This window comes from Erpetoichthys calabaricus, chromosome 7, assembly GCF_900747795.2.
Source record: "Erpetoichthys calabaricus chromosome 7, fErpCal1.3, whole genome shotgun sequence".
In the NCBI taxonomy this organism is placed as follows: Eukaryota; Metazoa; Chordata; class Cladistia; order Polypteriformes; family Polypteridae; genus Erpetoichthys; species Erpetoichthys calabaricus.
This window is the reverse complement of record NC_041400.2, coordinates 133,744,186-133,764,313: the sequence shown is the minus strand read 5'-3', so window position 1 is coordinate 133,764,313 and position 20,128 is coordinate 133,744,186. Positions and strand designations below refer to the sequence as shown.

Sequence of the window (20,128 nt, the reverse complement as noted above, 5' to 3'; positions counted from 1 at the left end):
TACAGAATCACAAATTACCCCTCCTTTTTAATTAATGAAAATTGTGCAACCAGCAATAACTCGTTCACAAATCAAATGTAGGAGAATCATTAGACTGATTTTCGGGTAGAGACTCGTTCATGAATCAAATAAGTCGAGACTCATGAGTCTGGCGGTTCTTGCACATGCTCTTTACATGTCCACCAATAGACAACTTTAGCGCTTTGTGAAGCGATTCATATGATTCATTGAAATGAGCTGTTCAAAAAGAATGAATCACTTACAAACCATTGTCACACACGTGCGCATGGGAGGGAGCTAAAGGGCTTGAGTAAAGGCAATTCTGAGGCTGGGATGTGACAGAGTGCACTGACTCTTTTTCTCCCTTTCCTGTAGACCATTCACAGGAGATTCCACCTGGCTCTCTTGACGTCACTTCCGGGACAGAGCCTATGGAAGGAAACCTTGCCGGCTCCGGCCCCTGTGATGTCACGTCGGGGCTCGAACCAATGGCTGAAGAACATGAGCCCGATCCCTATGACCTCACTTCCTGTCTTCCCCTTTAAAAGCGTCCGTCTTGGACTCGGTTGTATGTACATCAGTGCAGTATTCATTTGAAAACGACTTTTGCAGCCAGGAAAACAATTGCACAGGTGGCTGCCCCAAACCTTTATATGACTCTGTATCGAGTTTGTGACACCGTCCATCACTACCTGGATACACTTATGGTTTCATGTCAACCTCCAAGTGACTACTGAGTTTTAGGAAAAGAAAAATTAGACTGAAGTTTTTGAATAAACCAAGTAATTTACCTTTGGTCGGTACTCTACTAACCACTTTCCCAGGATACTTTTGGATGGATTTGGAACTGATGACCACAGGTACTTCTGTAACCTGTAGAAAATTTTCAGAAGATGGTTTTAAACATATCCTTATCTTAAATCCTCTCTGTTTAATACATTGTGGTAGCAAATATCTGAAATGTTATATTTGTAATATGAGTTTGGAAAATGCAGTCTGACTTGAAAAGATGTTTGTCATGCGTGAACAATAATAGCGTTGCGAAACAAGAATGTTTAGCAAGGGATACACAGATTGATTTTTCGGTGAAGTAAAGCCAAATAGAACAAGCAAATCTGCCAGCTTTGTTAGAATTTGTTATCTGAACCATGCTTTTTCACAGAAATGGTTGAAACATTGCATTGTTTTACAGTAGTCAGATATCTGAATTTTCTGTGTTCTTAATATAAAAAGCATATAACATTGCTGTCTTTGTGTACATTACATCATACCCAATTCACACAATCTTGTCTTAAAGTTGCTGTAAAGGTCAACTTACTTGGATGGTCTTGCAATGCAGAATGTTCCCATACACAAAAAAATCAATGTTGTACAAATGGCAATGACTATTATGTCAGTAAAAGCTGTAAATAAAATAAAAAATGTTAAGTGGAATGTTGTAAATAACTTTAAATAGGGAATTAAAAATATTTTTTTTAAATTTAAGCAGAGTCACAAGATTACATGCAGAAACAAATGTGTGTCTTGCAATGACGTTAATGGTGCTACTTAGTGATGAGCAAAACAGCCAAGTTTCAATTCATATACATTTCACAAAAATTTATTTTATTGCCGATTTTCATGCAAGACACAAAACTCTTTAAAAAACAGATTTTGAGTGGATTTAAAGGTTTTTGTGGGATAGAAAGTAAGCAATTTGCGTCCTAAACTCTTGTTCACACTTTTGTGATTATCTCCTGCACACCATTCAAATCAATTCTAGTTATACCTCTTGTTCACTTTAGAGGAGCCATACTTTGCTGCATATTTTTCACACAAAGATATACCAAAATGCACCATCATGTGCATTACTGTGTTTCCTCCACAGCAAAACTCCCTACATAGAAATCTGCACACCTGCCATTACCTATCAACTGTCCTGCCCTGATTGTTGATTCTTGAAGAGGAGGGCTTACATGCTCCATGCACAGTGGAATTTTGAATTTCTATCTCCAATGTATCTTTGCCAAGATTATCATCATAACTGATACAGTGTACATCCTGTAACCAGTACAACACAACACATTGCTGGCAGCTCAACAAAATGTCTCCAGGTAACAGGAAATGAGACTGGGGATTTTGTTTTTCATAGAGTTCTTTAGTTAAACAATAAATAACTAGGGAATCCATTCCCGAATTCCCGGACATTTTCATTCCCACATTCCCAGGAATGAAACTCCTGTAATTCCTGGGAAAACGGGAACGGCCAAGCTCGCATATATAGCGTGTAAAAGTGTAAAAATCGATCAAGAAATAACAGAGTTATAGCTGAAAATAATTAAGGTGGCGCCATTGCTGCAGCTTGCACTTCATCAGACAACAGCTTTGAACAGCAACTTGAAATTTCAATGTGTCAGTCTGTTGCAGCCGCATTATCTGTGCCAAGAAACTTGCCATCACAGAATGATGACAAGAAACTGGATGCATCAGTAAAAGCTGAAATGGCGGTGTTTCAGAGCAACGGCAAGCGCAGGCGTTGTTTAGAACAAGTGTATCAGTATCTGATGATTGTGCCGCCTACTTCAGTGGAGGCAGAGCGTGCTTTCTCAGCGGCAGGCATACTCTGCAAGAAGGTGCGCTCTTGCCTGGACGACTACACACTAGACACATTGTGCTTTCTACGCTCTTATTACCACAACTAAAGATACATGTACTTATATGACAGCATGAACTGCTTGCAGATAAGGTTAGTCTTTTATTTGTGTCAACATATTGCAGTAGTTTTATTAAAAATAAGTGTCAGTCGTTCTAAAACCGTTCACATGTGAGATGCCCGTGCACTGTGTCATCCCCGGGAGCCCGGGATTCCCGAATTCCCGGGAATGGATTCCCTATAAATAAGATATGCACTTGGAAATAATGCATGAAAACATTTTCAAACAGTACATAAACACTTTTCTTTTTGTGTTGATATCAGAAATTTCACAAGGGTTAAAATACTATTTGTTTCTCAAATTTGTTTTGTGAAGTGAAATTACTGTGAATTCAGTTTTGCATTTCACTCATCACTAGTGCTACTAAATAAAATAAAGAGTGATTGATTAAAGAGCTAGAGGTCAGACTAAGTTGTTAAATACTATCCAAGGGTGCAATTGCTCAAATAAGTCCTTTGGGATTAAGCCAAAAGGATCACAAGTCTGTCTGCTTTCTTTACAAGTTTGAAGTTGCTGACCTGAAAGGATCTGTGAGCTGCCTTAGCGCTGCTCTCACCTACAGTCACTCTCACCAATGATCTCCATAGTGGGCCTTACTTAATGGCAAACAAAAAGAAAGGTACAGCTTTTACTGTAAGTAGTTATTGAGCAAAGAGAACACCAGTGGTGTCCTTGCCCACTTTATTAATCTTCAAAAGGAATTCAGTATTAAAAGATATCAAGCATTAAGGACACTAACCTTTTCAGTTCTTATTCCTTCACTGATACTATAGTATGTAAAAATGGTATGTACAAATCATTTCTTACCCATTGTGTTACACTTTATTGTCACAAAACTACAATACCAAATTTTCATTCCCTGCTTTTTCTGGGCATGGGGTGTGGCCTGCTGTGGCAAGAACCAATCATGAACAGGGCTACGGTTCTATAAAGAGGCAAACCCACTGGGCCACTTTAGAGCAACCAGTTAACTTAATCTGTTTATCCTTGAGAGGAGTGGCAAACCTCAGATTGCCAGGAGAAAACCCCACACAGAGAGTGGTAGAGCAGACTCTGGGGCAATAATGCAGCAGCAAAAACCACTGCAGTATTGTTAATGATGATAAATACAGAAAATATGAACTAATGAATAGTGTAAGAGTAGGTTAGCAGAGAACATAATGTATATATGAATGGATGTTTTGGAACGGTTCTTTAAAAATCTACCAGATTGTATTTGGTAGCATGACTTGCATCAGAACTCTAAAAAGAAATGTATAATGACAGCCATCCTTGTACATTAACTTAGAGTTTGCTTTTTATTTTTACAAAAAGAGCATAATTAACTCTTTTGAGGCTGACTTTTGTTTCTTTATCATGGCCATAAGCATTTTTTGAGACACCTTTTGTGAAAAATGTATGACCTTTTTGAAGCATATAATAGTGATCAAGGCAACCAATTACATGTGGCGCTACGTCATACTGTTTACACGATGTCTTGTACTGCTAATGTTTTTCAGCAGCACTTTCATTGTCCCTTTCTTCTGACAGCTCAGAATCCGAGTCATCAACAATATTCAAAGCATCCCCTGCAGACGATTCTTTTGATGAGAGCCCCTGCTGGCATTTGATGTTGTACTCTAAGGACAAGACATTCCAAATCAGCTTTAACTCCTGATCTTTCTTTGCTGCCCTCTACTGGATAGAACTAAATAACAGAGTCAACTTTTCTTGACAGTTAACCTTCTACTTGATGTAGACTTTTGTTGACATTCACCTTCTTCCCCTTGTTTCAACTTTTCTTGACAAAGACCTTGAAAGTGTTTATAGATTAGCTCAGCCTATATATAAGGGTGGATTGAACAGATGAGGATGAGATTGTTGTGAAGCATGGCATGCATTCTTCTGTCATGATATCTGGAGTGAGTAAGTTGTCCCACACAGAAACTTTAATATACAGCCTGTGTCATAGCACACATATGGCATCACTTGTTTAATGATTTCATGAATGAAAGACTTGGTGGCTTACAAGAAATTCCAAACAGACATCCATTCATCCATCCATTATCCAACCCACTATATCCTAACTACAGGGTCATCGGGGGGTCTGTTGGAGCCAATCCCAGCCAACACAGGGCGCAAGGCAGGAAACAAACCCAGGCAGGGTGCCAGCCCACTGCAGGGCGCGCATACACACCCACACCAAGCACACACTAGGGACAATTTAGAATCGCCAATGCACCTAACCTGCATGTCTTTGGACTGTGGGAGGAAACTGGAGTACCACACAGACACGGGGAGAACATGCAAACTCCACACAGGGAGGACCAGGGAAGCTATCCACTGAGCCACCGTGCCACCCCCAAAACAGACACATCTATGTAAAAAAAACAAATTTAAATTTGTACACTACAGAAAATTTCATACAGCTCTGGCTTGTAGAGATTCATAATGAATTAACTAATTAACCAAACTGCTAGTGGCTGAAATGAAAGCTACAATGAAACACAGCCTAGAACATTAAGGCACATGCTATATTTCTTTTATACAGCACCATTTAGAAAATATGACTGCATGGTGACAAACACGATGGCCTTAGAATTTTAGGCAGAAGTTATAACCTGCAGAGTGAACTATATGAGCAAGTTGTGATGATGGTAGTGGGCAGAGTGAACCTGCCTTGGATAAGTTTGCAGACAATACCAAGACAGGTTGATTGGCAGATAATTTGGGATACGTTATATCATTACAGAAGGACTTGGACAGCACACTGGCTTGGACAGATTTGTGGCAGATAAAATTTAATGTCAGTAAATGTAAAGTATTACACATAGGAAGTAAAAATGTTTGGTTTGAATATACAGAGGTAGGTCTGAAAATCAAGAGTACATCTTATGAGAAGGATTTAGAAATCGTAGTGGACTCTTTACTATCAACTTCCAGACAGTGTTCAGAAGCCAATAAAAAGGCAAAGAAAATGTTAGGTTATATAGCACGGTGTGTGGAGTACAAGTCCAAGGAGGTTCTGCTCAAGCTTCATAACACACTGGTGAGGCCTCATCTTGAGTACTGTGTGCAGTTTTGGTCTCTAGCCTACAAAAAGGACATAGCAGCACTAGAAAAGGTCCAGAGAAGAGCGACTAGGCTGATACCAGGGCTACAGGGGTTGAATTATGAAGAAAGATTAAAAGAGTTGAGCTTTTTCAGTTTAAGCAAAAGAAGAGGTGACTTGACAGAAGCGTTTAAAATTATGAAGGGAATTAGTACAGTGGATTGAGACTGCTGTTTTTAAATGAGTTCATCAAGAACACAACAACAGAGTTGGAAACTTGTTAAGGGTAAATTTTGCACAAACATTAGGAAGTTTTTCTTTACACAAGGAACCAAAGACACTTAGAATAAGCTACCAAGTAGCATAGTAGAAAGTAAGACTTTAGGGACTTTCAAAACTAGACTTTTTTAAGAAGAATTAAGTGGATAGGACTGGTGAGCTTTGTTGGGATGAATGGCCTGTTTTTATCTAGATTGTTCTAATGTTCCAATGTTCTAACAAAGTGGTCTTTCTGTGTAAATGCCAGTAGTGCTTCATAACTGGTGGGCATTGCTCATGAATAACACATAAACATTCTAGTAGTGTATTTTAATAGACCTGAATGTTATTAATTACACTGTAAGCTCTTTTACAATCTATTATGAAAGTAACCATGCAGTACAGGGTCATATGTTGGAGCCTTCCCCAGCAGCACTGGACATAAGGCAACCCTGGGGGTCATATGAAATGCAAGATGAAACAAAAATATATCAGCTGGGGTCCAGCATCTTCTGCAAATGACTTTCTCCCAAATGCTGTATTTAATAAGGAGACGACACAACAGAGAAACATCAGTGGAGACTTAATAAATAAGTTATTGACAGAAATTTTATAATGCAGGTATGCTTAAATTTGTCTTTGATGACCACAGTGGGTGTTTTAGTTCCAACCAGATTTCTTACTTGGAAGCCAATCTTAGCTGAAAACATTTTATAATTTCTTAGTAGCTTCATTCTGTCACATTAGGCCATTCTTATATTGCCTATATTTTACTTTCTAAGAATGCCTTCCAAATAATTTGTGGCTCAGAGCACTTTAGTATTTTTTTCTCTTCCCTTTTTTGCAAAATATTTGATTAAAACATATACTGTACATCATGGTGAACACACAGCGGTGTAAATGGGACCATGTTAGATGCTGCGTTGCCAGCTCTTTTGTCATTTACATCTCATTGTTAATTGGCAGTTGGTTAAGAAAACAAGTAGCAATCAAAAACAGTGAGTACGCCTAAAATTAAAAGAAGCAAATAAGTGTTGGGTATCTTAACAGGTGAATAACATGAAGCTTAAGCAATCATTGTTTCTCCCACAGTAATTAGCTTGTAATAAAAAAAATGGGTTGGAACAAAAACCTCCAACTACTGAGACCCTCCAGGACCAAACTTGAGCTTTCCTGCTGTAAGGAAATGAGGGTGAAATTCAGGACTGTTACTGCTGTGTTTCTCACAAATGGAAAACTAAATGTAATTGTATCAAGGTTTTGGTTTTGATCATAACAAATTCTTTACAAATTAAATATATATTCATTTGCTTTAAATAAAAGGAAAAATAAGAAACATGATGGTTTCTGGTTGTTCTGCACTGCTATGCAGGTACTTTACACCATTATGCAATTTATATTCATAAAATGTGGTTTCATTTTGGTGGGAAAGTGCAGGTCAATAGGTCCTGAGTTCAGTGAGAAGTTGGACATTTATATTTCTGTTTGCCTGATTTTAACTGGCTTGAAACAGAACATTTATGAGGATCTGATAAAACAAGACTGTTCTTAGTGACATCTTGTGGCAAAAACAAATACTACGTAATTGAATGTACCAATCAGAGCAGTTCGAATTCAGTATACTGTACAGAGGGAACAGAAAAAGCTTTCTTACATAAATATAAAGTGGTCAGGACCACCACATTTCCAGATTCTCCAGCGCTGTTAACAGCTTTTACGTTAATGATGTACTCTGTGCCTGGCGTCAACGAATGCAGTTTGTATTCCAGCGTTGTGACATTCAGAATTTTAACTAGAAAAGTAAGAACATCTAATTCATAATAAGTTATGAAAATGTATATATTTTCTACAGAATATTAAGAAATTCAAATAAATTCACGAAAATGTTTCTTTTCTATCATTTCAGATCTACTTAAATTTTCTATCAAATTCTTCCCAGAAGGTTTTACTCATGTGATTCAGTCACCATAGTTTACATTTTCAGGTTCATTATAAACTGTTTGTTAGTTACATTTTTATTTAACATCTCATTCCTAACAATTACGATTTAGTATAGTCTAGTAAAGAAAAGTGTGAATTCTGCAGTCTGCCAGCTTGTATTCCTACATTCTTGCTATCGGCATTAATATTATTAAGCATATTAAAAGCACAAGAAAGTTAACATATGAAGTACAAACTTGTACACACCTAATAACCTTCTATTGCACGTATTTTGCAATAAGCTTAAAAAGCACTTTTGAAAAAGTTTCTTTTTTTTATTTAAAAAACCTGCTCCCCATTCATTTTACAATCACTTTTTCATTCATCTATTTCAAAGTCTGTAAAGTTTTACTTCTTGAAAAATTTTTGATTATTATGATAGCTTCAAGCTGAATACAGATATCATTTCAGTTTGACTATATCATGTAGGAATTTGGAGAAACATGATACTAACTTTTATTAAATTTAGTGTGTTTATTCACTTAATGATGCTGACACAATGCATTAATTCAACTGAGCTAAGCATGTTTTGCTGCGGGCGGCACGGTGGTGCAGTGGGTAGTGCTGCTGCCTCGCAGTTAGGAGACCTGGGTTCGTTTCCCGGGTCCTCCCTGCGTGGAGTTTGCATGTTCTCCCCGTGTCTGCGTGGGTTTCCTCCGGGCGCTCCGGTTTCCTCCCACAGTCCAAAGACATGCAGGTTAGGTGGATTGGCGATTCTAAATTGGCTCTAGTGTGTGCTTGGTGTGTGGGTGTGTTTGTGTGTGTCCTGCGGTGGGTTGGCACCCTGCCTGGGATTGGTTCCTGCCTTGTGCCCTGTGTTGACTGGGATTGGCTCCGGCAGACCCCCGTGACCCTGTGTTCGGATTCAGCGGGTTGGAAAATGGATGGATGGATGGATGGATTCCATTTGCCCTGATACAGCTTTTTCATAATTCCTGGTGGCACCTTTCACCATGTTCATCGCTGACTGCACATGGATTAGCTCGGAAGAAGTCCAAACATGAATGCATAAAATTAATCTTTAGTGGCATGCTGGGCTTCAGGGTTTTGTATACTTGAAGCTCTATAGTTGCCAAGAAAATTCTTAAGTGTTTACCATACCATTTCCTTTGGCCTCACTAGCAGATATTCTGACTCATTGTCGTTGATGATGTGTCTGATTTATAAATCAGCATAAATAGTGTGGCGGGCGGCCGGGTCCCATGCCCGGCCAGGACGCCCCTTCTACATATGTTCCGGGGGAGCAACCATGGGCATCTCAGTACATCCCCCGGGACGCTTGGTGGCAGCCTCCCTGGCTGACGATGGTGCCTAATTTTCCCGCCGGGCTTCATGGGAGATGGAGTTCTCCACAGCCCTGTTGGGATCTGGGGTGGCCACCAGGGGGTGCTGCATGGATCCTGGAGCCAGCCTGGACAACTCTACAGCCCCGCCTGGAAGTGCAATCAGAGGCAGGTGATCAAGCACCTGGAGCACTTCCGGGTGAGCTATGAAAAGGGCCAGCAACCACCACTCAGGAACCAGAATCGGGAGGAAGAGGACGAGGTTGACAGGGAGGAGTGGTGGTTTGAGAAGGGAGTGTTGTGTGTGATTTATTTGAAGTGCTTCTGGGACTGTGTTGTGGCTGGGGGGTTCACGGGGAGACGTGCCCTCCAGCTGAAGAAAAATAAAGTCTTTGTGTTTTTACTCGTGCCTCTGTGCGAGTCTGTGCCGAGTTGGGCACAATATAGCGCCTTAATTCACAATAGTTTCTTTAATATTTTCATCTATCTATCTATCTATCTATCTATCTATCTATCTATCTATCTATCTATCTATCTATCTATCTATCTATCTATCTATCTATCTATCTATCTATCTATCTATCTATCAGCTACTCGTGGAAACATTTGTCTCAATCACTGAAATCATTCTCCTACCATGTTCATTACATTCATGAAATTTTACATCAGTCGAAGTTTAATATGAAGAAGATACAAAAGTATCTTTGTTGGGTTAACAAGTGGCTTTACGTACTACACTTTTCTGACCAGGAACCAAATGCTTATGGGGCAGTCAGTTCTCTTTAATGTAATGAGACTCTTTAATATGGCTGTCCCAGTCACAAATGAAATAACAGTACTTGGTAAATATTAGAGCTGCATTACTTGTAACAGTACCACTACTTTTAGATCACCACAGACAGTCCAGTTGCACTTGTTGTACTGTATACTTATAATTTGAGAGGAAACCACACAAAAAGGCTATTGTAATAAAATGGTATATGAGAGGAAAATTTAAAGGTGATTTTTGTGATCAGTGGTCCAGAATCATAAGATACATCAAAAACTATTCAGGAAGCAAAATCTTCACTGTCCAGTGTGATTCGAATTCTTACAAAATCAGATGCAAGGCAAGAACAAAGTCCATTTTAACAAAGTCATCTGAATGAAGAAAGATAAACTGTAATAAAGTAATATGGAACTTTCAGCTAGTTTTGTACTTACAGAATCGCTGTTCACTAACGTTGTAGGATATGGCATAGTATAAGATGAAGCCATGCTGCTTCTCTTTCTTGATTGGCTCCCATTTAATAATAGCTTCTGTTTTTGTCACACCAGTTTCTTTTATGCTTGGACCTTCTTTAGGAGCTTAAAAAATTAAACATAAAATAGTGTTAGGAAGTTTTACCTATCTCATGACAACAGATGTATAGTACTTGCATATGTGTTATATATTTATTAAATTATATTTATTAAAAATGCACAATTTGCATTGCTAAGAATAAGCTGTGTATCTCATGGCTGGAATAATTGCGTTCTTCAGCTATTACCAGACTGACTCTGAATGTTTGTTTAATGATCACAGTAAATTGATTCATTTTATCTATCCTTTCATCAATCTTCTATGTCAACATTGTCTGGTTCTGGGGCATGCTGATGCTAACAGAAACTCTTGGACAGAAGGTGAGTACATTACAAACCTCCTTCTAAATTTGTGGAATCATTGGAAACACAGAATTTAATATAAACTAATATATGTAAATAAAGGGTAGAAAGTCAGAGCAGAGGAAGAACGTATTGCTTGGTCCTAAACCAGTGTCCATAATCCAGCAATGGGTTACATCCCAAAATAACAAAAAGGCTTTATAAAAGGCTTACATTACATCAGGCCTCACACTGAACATATCATGCCACATTTTTTCACTCTCATTGACACATGAACGACATGAGAACCCTCTGATCTAATCTAATAATCATCCAATAACCGAGGTAGCCTTCTTGAGGATTATAACATCTGAACAAAGTGATAAATCTACCCTCGACACAACTCTTCAAGGTTAAGGTTATATACACAATCAGAGCAAACTGGGATAGAATTTAATTTTACACAACCAGTCAGTTTCCAGCTTTATTTTATTTGTCATGGCACACATCATCGACAGAGTAGTGGCCAATGATCTCTGCATGCGAGTGTTGAATGAGCGGAACCACCATAGGGCAGCAAGCAAATTACAGTAATTTACAATTTACAGTAATGAAATTCACAGATTTACATTTAGAGAAAAGTCAAATGATATGAATTACCCCCTAAAAAGTAATGAATTACACAAGATGATTAATCTCATAAATCTGTGATGGATGCTTCAAATTTGGACCTTTTTTTTTTTTTTTTTGCTCAGAATGGTATTGCTCCAGGGCGGCACGGTGGCGCAGTGGGTAGCGCTGCTGCCTCGCAGTTGGGAGACCTGGGGACCCGGGTTCGCTTCCCGGGTCCTCCCTGCGTGGAGTTTGCATGTTCTCCCCGTGTCTGCGTGGGTTTCCTCCGGGCGCTCCGGTTTCCTCCCACAGTCCAAAGACATGCAGGTTAGGTGGATTGGCGATTCTGAATTGGCCCTAGTGTGTGCTTGGTGTGTGGGTGTGTTTGTGTGTGTCCTGCGGTGGGTTGGCACCCTGCCCGGGATTGGTTCCCTGCCTTGTGCCCTGTGTTAGCTGGGATTGGCTCCAGCAGACCCCCGTGACCCTGTGTTCGGATTCAGCGGGTTGGAAAATGGATGGATATATATATATATATTGCATTTGTAGTCTGTGTCACAATCTGATTGTACCTAACGCTTGTGGTTGGTCAGCAAGTCAGCTAACATCCGCCACGGTGCCCTCATTTCAGTTGCGAGAAGCAGATCATAGAATGGCTGAAATAGTTTACTGTCAAATAATTATTTGACAGTAAACTATTTCAACCATATATATATATATATATATATATATATATATATATATATATTTATTGCATATTTATTAACCACCACTTACACTTTGTTTTTCTTTTTACAAAAATCAGGTAATCTAGCATGATTATAGACCCATATGACCTGAGTGAAGAAGTTGTTATACAGCATTGAATCACAGTGGATTAAATTTGGCTTTTTTCATACTGATTGACAAAAACAGACTCTTTAATGTTGGCAGCACAGTGGCATAGTGGTAGCACTGCTGCCTCGCAGTAAGGAGACCTGGGTTCGCTTCCCTGCGTGGAGTTTGCATGTTCTCCCCGTGTCTGCATGGGTTTCCTCCGGGAAATGTGTGGTGGCAAAAATTGTGTCAAACTAAAACATTTTGAAAACATTCATAAATATAAAAGTGCATTCTTGGCAAACATCTTAGTCTGAAAGTGTTTCTCCATTCGTTTCTTCTAATGTTAATTGATATGTCTGAAGGAGCACTAATTATTTCAAAAGGCATGGAGAACATTTTAGAAAGTCTTAAATTAAATTCTCTTACACGGAGTATACATTTCAGTTTTTAGCATTCTGATTATATAAGAAAAATAAAGATGCAATTTTACATTGTAGCAGTGCTGCAATTTAATAGACTCTAATTCCAAGCTGCTCCAAGGGTATTGCCCTGATTGGACGGCTGCCACAGGATCAGGGGCTGCTGGGGCCAAGAAGGAACTTTATAAGAGAACCAGCTAAACAGGGAAAGGAGCCCCGTTGTTTGTTTGTCAGCACTGTCGCCATTTGCCCTTGTGGATATTACGTAGTTGTCCTGCATTACTGTTGTATTGGATTCAAGTGTTGTCTCATGCCCATCTGCATCATCTTCGCTCATTCATTTCCTACGCATCTCAACACAAAAAGCTTTGGAAACTGAAGGACAAACTGGGGTTGCGTGCTTGCAGTAAAGCAATTCTAAAAGAAATCTTGGAGATTTGTATTACGGTGGCAGAGGGCTGTCATTTTCAAAAACATACAAGAGTATTTGTTCACATGATTCAAATGGAAAGCAGTGAGAGATAGTGGCTAGAATGATTAAGGATTAAGGAAGCATTAAGGGTGGTTGCTCTATCCTGGGCAAATCTTTTTGAACAGATCTCTGCTTCAGCTGTAATTAATGTACATAAACAGTTTGAATGTATCTTCATTTCATAAAGAGTGTTTTCCTGGCTAGTACACAGTACTAATGAGACAGAAATTATAAGTAAAAAAGAACATTGACTAAATAATCATTGTTTAGAAGATATGACAGCATATGTTTTTGAAGAGAATTGTTATGTCAGGTTGGTAAGCCATTGTTTAGAATTTCCATAGAACGTTATAATGTTCTCCCCGTGTCTGCGTGGGTTTCCTCCAGGTACTCCGGTTTCTTCCCACAATCCAAAGAAATACAGGTTAGGTGCATTGGCGATTTTAAATTGTCCGTAGTGTGTGCTTGTTGTGTGGGTGTGTGTGAGTGTGTGTATGCCCTGCGGTGGGCTGGCGCCCTGCCCGGGGTTTGTTTCCTGCCTTGCGTCCTGTGTTGGCTGGGATTGGCTCCAGCAGACCCCCGTGACCCTGTAGTTAGGATATAGCGGGTTGGATAATGGATAGATGGATAGAACGCTATAGTTAGGCTATTTGATGTTAGCCGCAATTCTACTTGACCTGTCTGATATTTAACTATTTTTGTAAGGGAGATGGACAGTTAGGGCTTATTTAAAGATATAATGTGCTTAACGGGATAAACTGTTTTTTTATAAACAACTGCCATGTTATACAGTGACTTTCTATGGTGAACACACCCCAAAGTACCTCATAAGTACAGTAATAGGAAGCAATACAGTGGCCTAGCATAGCTACCTCATGGATCTTGTGTCCTGTATTCAATTCTCACAAATTAACCTTTTCTGTGTGGGGTTTGCACATTATCCCTCTGTCTATGGGAGTGTTACTTATGGTAGTCCAGTTTTCCTTCTACATTCCCAAAGACATGTAAGTTTAGTTAACTGGCAACTCCATATTGGCCATGTTTGGTTGTGACTAGGCCCCTTAAAGGACCGACTCCCTCCATGGCTGTTTACTGCCTGGCACCTAGTGCTGCCAGGATAGGTTCTGACACTCCACGACCCTGTCAGCTTGACAATTAAATAATACAGTCATTTTCATATATTTTTTAATGACTGAAACATGGGCAGGTTCATAAATTTTCTCAGGTTCACACAGAGCATCAGAAGGAAATATTGAACTAACAGCCCATTTAGTTTAAGTTCCAACATTTTAGCTTCTAAAGCACTGTAGGTGAAAGTAGCATGCTAAACAGAAAGGCAAAGGGCCTGACAAGAGTTGTGAACCACAAGCCCACTAGGTGGACCATGCTCCCCAAGCTACATAGAGGCATACCAAGAAGAAAAAAAGCAAAGAATATCCCATCAGATTTGTGATGGCGTATGGGCTAAATAGTTTACAGAAGACGTTGGGATGGAGTTTGCCACCTTTTCCTGGATTTTTTGCATTATAATGGAATGAATTTGTGTCCATTGATCCATTTTTGGATAATGGGGAGTCAGAGCCTCTGCTAGCAGCATCAATACATGTCAAAAAACATCCCACAATCCATTGAAGGGCACAAGTTGTACTGCATCAGACATAATTGAAATATTCTCATTTCCTTCTACTGCAGCATAGCCAAAATTAGTCTGTTAACTAATTTGTTAATAATCTATTAAAATAAATGAAGTCGTGCCTATCTGTGGGACCTGAATACTGGTTGCTGAGTTATGCTTAACCTCTTAATACAGTTTCATAAGACTTTTTTTTTATTTAATTCAGCACATCATAGTGACACAGTAGACACTACTGCCCACCTTACTGTACCTGATTACTATGATTAACTCAAAGACATATGAATGGTGGGTGCTTGTCCTTCCTCTTTTCATTGGGAATCCTAATTTCCTCTCATAATTCACAAGCATTTTGTCATTTGAATTACATGGCTTTCTCATAGCCTCATTTTAGTTAAATCCTGATACTCTGTATATGCATTTAATTATCAATATCATTCCTGGTGGCTCCATAATCCGTACTAACCCCTACTTCCTCTTCTGTTCTTTTTCCGGTTTTCTGTGGTGGCGATCTGTGCCACCACCACCTGATCAAAGCACCGTTATGTTCCTACATTGGTGGATTAAAGGCCAGAAGTCCACATGACCGTCATCATCAAGTCCTTCCATGTGAACTCTGAATATAATGAGGACTGATTGAGGTCATTGATGTTAGGTAGAATGCCTAGAGGGGCTGGGTGGTCTTGTGGCCTTGGAACCCCTACAGATTTTATTTTTTTCTCCAGCTGTCTGGAGTTTTTTTGTTTTTTCTGTCCTCCCTGGCCATCAGACCTTACTTTTATTCTATGTTAATTGATGTTCCCTAATTCCATTTTCTTATTTATTTTGTCTTTTTTCTCTTTCTTCATTATGTAAAGCACTTTGAGTTACATCATTTGTATGAAAATGTGCTATATAAATAAATGCTATTGTTGTTGCTCAAAATAAATGTATCACACCTCTGTATTTCCATTTTCTAATCCTGCATTTTCTGTTACTGGCAGCATCAGGTTTAAGGTGAGAATCAGCTCTGGGCAGGATGTAAATCCATCATTTAACACATTCATTCATACATACATAGAAGGTCCATTTATAGTGACCAGTTAACAAACTACGTATGACTTTGCCATGTTCTATCTACCAGTGTCCCTTATGAGCTCAGTGAGAATATAACATCTCCACCTAGTCTGGGACTTGTCATCGGAGCTCAGCTTGTCGGCCTGGAGTCATGAGGTTCTAATCAATGAGCCACAGTGCTCACCTGCACTTACAATTTTGAAACCAGGTTTCATTGATGAGGGTTGGTGTCAGGAAAGGCATCTGGTGCTAAAAAACACTTTTAGAGAAGTTTAGTGAAAAAAAGCAGCGACCCTATATAAAAATGGGACTAGCTGCAGAAGAAGAAGAAGAATCAGGTTTGCTTAATAAAGCTTGTTTGAGATAAGGCATGTTGTTAATGCTGTTTTGTAAAATAAAGACTAATTGTAACATGTACAATTGTTCTTCTGGCCATATACAGTGCATCCAGAAAGTATTCACCGCACATCACTTTTTCCACATTTTCTTATGTTACAGCCTTATTCCAAAATGGATCAAATTTATTTTTTTCCTCAGAATTCTACACACAACACCCCATAATGACAATGTGAAAAAAGTTTACTTGAGGTTTTTGCAAATTTATTAAAAATAAAAAACTGAGAAATCACATGTACATAAGTATTCACAGCCTTTGCTCAATACTTTGCTGATGCACCTTTGGCAGCAATTACAGCTTCAAGTCTTTTTGAATATGATGCCACAAGCTTGGCACACCTATCCTTGGCCAGTTTTGCCCATTCCTCTTTGCAGCACCTCTCAACCTCCATCAGGTTGGATGGGAAGCGTCGGTGCACAGCCATTTTAAGATCTCTCCAGAGATGTTCAATCAGATTCAAGTCTGGGCTCTGGCTGGGCCACTCAAGGACATTCACAGAGTTGTCCTGAAGCCACTCCTTTGATATCTTGGCTGTGTGCTTAGGGTCGTTGTCCTGCTGAAAGATGAACCGTCGCCCCAGTCTGAGGTCAAGAGCGTTCTGGAGCAGGTTTTCATCCAGGATGTCTCTGTACATTGCTGCAGTCATCTTTCCCTTTATCCTGACTAGTCTCCCAGTCCCTGCCACTGAAAAACATCCTCACAGCATGATGCTGCCACCACCATGCTTCACTGTAAAGATGGTATTGGCCTGGTGATGAGCGGTGCCTGGTTTACTCCAAACGTGACGCCTAGCATTCACACCAAAGAGTTCAATCTTTGTCTCATCAGAACAGAGAATTTTCTTTCTCATGGTCTGAGAGTCCTTCAGGTGCCTTTTGGCAAACTCCAGGCGGGCTGCCATGTGCCTTTTACTGAGGAGTGGCTTCCGTCTGGCCACTCTACCATACAGACCTGATTGGTGGATTGCTGCAGAGATGGTTGTCCTTCTGGAAGGTTCTCCTCTCTGCACAGAGGACCTCTGTAGCTCTGACAGAGTGACCATCGGGTTCTTGGTCACCTCCCTGACTAAGGCCCTTCTCCCCCGATTGCTCAGTTTAGATGGCCGGCCAGCTCTAGGAAGAGTCCTGGAGGTTTCGAACTTCTTCCACTTACGGATGATGGAGGCCACTGTGCTCATTGGGACCTTCAAAGCAGCAGACATTTTTCTGTAACCTTCCCCAGATTTGTGCCTCGAGACAATCCTGTCTCGGAGGTCTACAGACAATTCCTTTGACTTCATGCTTGGTTTGTGCTCTGACATGAAGTGTCAACTGTGGGACCTTATATAGACAGGTGTGTGCCTTTCCAAATCATGTCCAATCAACTGAATTTACCACAGGTGGACTCCAATTAAGCTGCAGAAACATCTCAAGGATGAGCTCAATTTTGAGCTTCATGGCAAAGGCTGTGAATACTTATGAACATGTATTTTCTCAATTTTTTTATTTTTAATAAATTTGCAAAAATCTCATGTAAACTTTTTTCACGTTGTCATTATGGGGTGTTGTGTGTAGAATTCTGAGGAAAAAAAATGAATTTAATCCATTTTGGAATAAGGCGGTAACATAACAAAATGTGGAAAAAGTGATGCGCTGTGAATACTTTCCGGATGCACTGTATTTGTCTATATCCCCATAACAGAAGACAGGACTGCTGAACAAGAGTTGCATTAGATGTAATTTTGGAAAACACCCTGAAGCATGTCTCACTTCAAACCAAAAATGTTCAGTGGGATTCTTGGAATTATTAAACCATACCCAAAGGGTGGAGATTACAACAAGACATTGTACAAGACTACACATTTTGGATTAACAGACTCATCACCTTAAAAGATAAGTCCATGATCACAACTGCTTTCTTTAAATTACATCAAAGGTCTTTAAAAATCCATCTTGTCCATCTTAAAACCTAAACATTACTCAGTTCACTTTGCTCTTAAGGCCATCTGTCTTTATTAATTTAAGTTATGCACTTTTTTGTGTCATAAATTTCTTTGCTGTATACTGGGAGCACTTTACCTAGCTTCTTTACTTTTATTTTTAGCTTTTATCAGCATTCTAGAAAATCCTTGTCCTATCCTCATTACATAGACTGAGATAAGACAGGCTTTTGTGCTCTTCTAAAAGATGTGTATGTCACCATTTATTTTCAGTTTGTTATTATTTTGCGTTTGTTTCTAGTAGACGAACCACAGAAAAGCAGTCTTACCAAGATTTGTAAGATTGATTATGAAAAACACATGCATTTTCTTGTTTTGTTTAAGTTTCGCATTTACATTGTGCAAATGGATTATTGTAGTATGTATTCTTTATGTAACCAGCTTTGCTTGAATCATGTTGGCTTGAAGAAGTCATCTATCATATAATAAAATGCACTATGTTCACTTGCCGTGGTTTGGTTGGTGTTGCACACAAACTCTTCTGACTGCAGCTTTGGCATCTGGGATTGTCCTGATGACTCGACCCATTACCCAAGAGTCGTGGGGTGCAGCATCATCTACTATTAAAACAATGACTCCTGGTTTAGACTTGACGATGATGTACAACATCATTTTTTTTTTATTGTTCTCTCGAGATAACAGAATCATTTTCTCAAGATCTTGAGAAAATTAAACTTAACCTTTGCTCTTCGCAAGCTTACTAACACATGAGAACAACTGATAACTGCTTTGTGTTGCTTTGTCTCAAACTGCAATGGCTAACGTAGGCAATATTTCAGAACCAGGGTCCAATGTGATTATTTTTGGGCAAACCAACCATCCATCACACTTTTATGAGTTTATCATAACTGTCCATGTGCCAAATGTAATTTGGTCCACTTCTTTGGAGTCTTTTGTGTCTTCTTTGCAGAATGCCCTTTTGGTCCAAACATGATTGTACTTCATACACAAGATCTCCAGTAACCCATTATCCAGTCATAATACAGTATTGAATAAACTAAATGATAAGCTTTATGCTTTGGGAAATATTTCATTTACTCAAAATCTCGAGAAAATCATTCAATTATCTCTAGAGAATAAAGTTTCATTTTCAAAAGATTATCTCAGAGAAAATTATTCTGTTATCTCAAGAAATTGATAAAAGAAAAACAGTGATATTCCATCGACTCTAGATTCTGTAGTGAAGACCCTTTAGGAAGGAATATTACCTGCACATGGATGTTTTAATTAACCCAATGAACTGCAGTTACTGTATGTCAGATGTCTATAATGTAACAGCAGGGTTCTCAAACTCTGGTCCTGGAGGGTTGCAGTGGCTGCAGGATTAGTGATCTTGTTTTTGCTGCTAATGAACTTCTTTTGAATTAAGTTTATTCTTTTGAATTCATTTTAATTGACTTGTTTTTTAAGATTTGTTCCTCAGAATTTCTTCATCGTTCCTCTGAATTGCTTCATTACTTTCCTTAAATGGCACCCAAACAGAAATGAAATGTGAAGTAAGGGAGCCCATAGAAGACCACCTCAGTCAGGGCGTCAAACTCTAACTAATTTCACTCTAACCAGTTACTTAATTATGGGCCGATTCTTGTTGTTGATTAAACCCATTCCTTAATTCCATGGCTTGTTGCTGCTCTCATTGTGCAATAGCAGACATTTCTGAAATTATTGATTTTCTCTTTTCTAAGAGCACACTGTTAAAATGTTTTATGGGCCTGAGCAGATCAACATTCCTGAGACCTTCATCTTTCTTTATTTTCAGAAGTGGTATGATGGTCACAGTTTGCTGGTCATGTTTTGACTCATTTTATATCTTTTTATTGTTTGGATGCTAATTAATCAGAATCAGAAAACTTTATTAATTCCGAAGGAAATTACTT

At 39.1% G+C, this 20,128-nt stretch overlaps 1 protein-coding gene across 2 annotated transcripts in view; it reads right to left on the bottom strand.

Annotated features, from left to right (window-relative positions):
- LOC114654702 (interleukin-6 receptor subunit beta-like) overlaps nt 1–20,128 on the bottom strand; it is an 83,599-nt gene that overhangs the window by 8,440 nt on the left and 55,031 nt on the right. The window contains exons 10-13 of one of the 2 annotated variants that reach the window (XM_028805415.2): nt 10,449–10,592; nt 7,637–7,774; nt 1,319–1,403; nt 792–873 (exon numbers count right to left, since the gene is read on the bottom strand). In XM_028805415.2, the coding sequence (XP_028661248.2) occupies nt 792–873; nt 1,319–1,403; nt 7,637–7,774; nt 10,449–10,592 (449 nt within the window). Of the gene's footprint in view, nt 1–791; nt 874–1,318; nt 1,404–7,636; nt 7,775–10,448; nt 10,593–20,128 lie in introns of those variants that run through there. The other variant, XM_051929578.1, reaches the window with a different exon arrangement.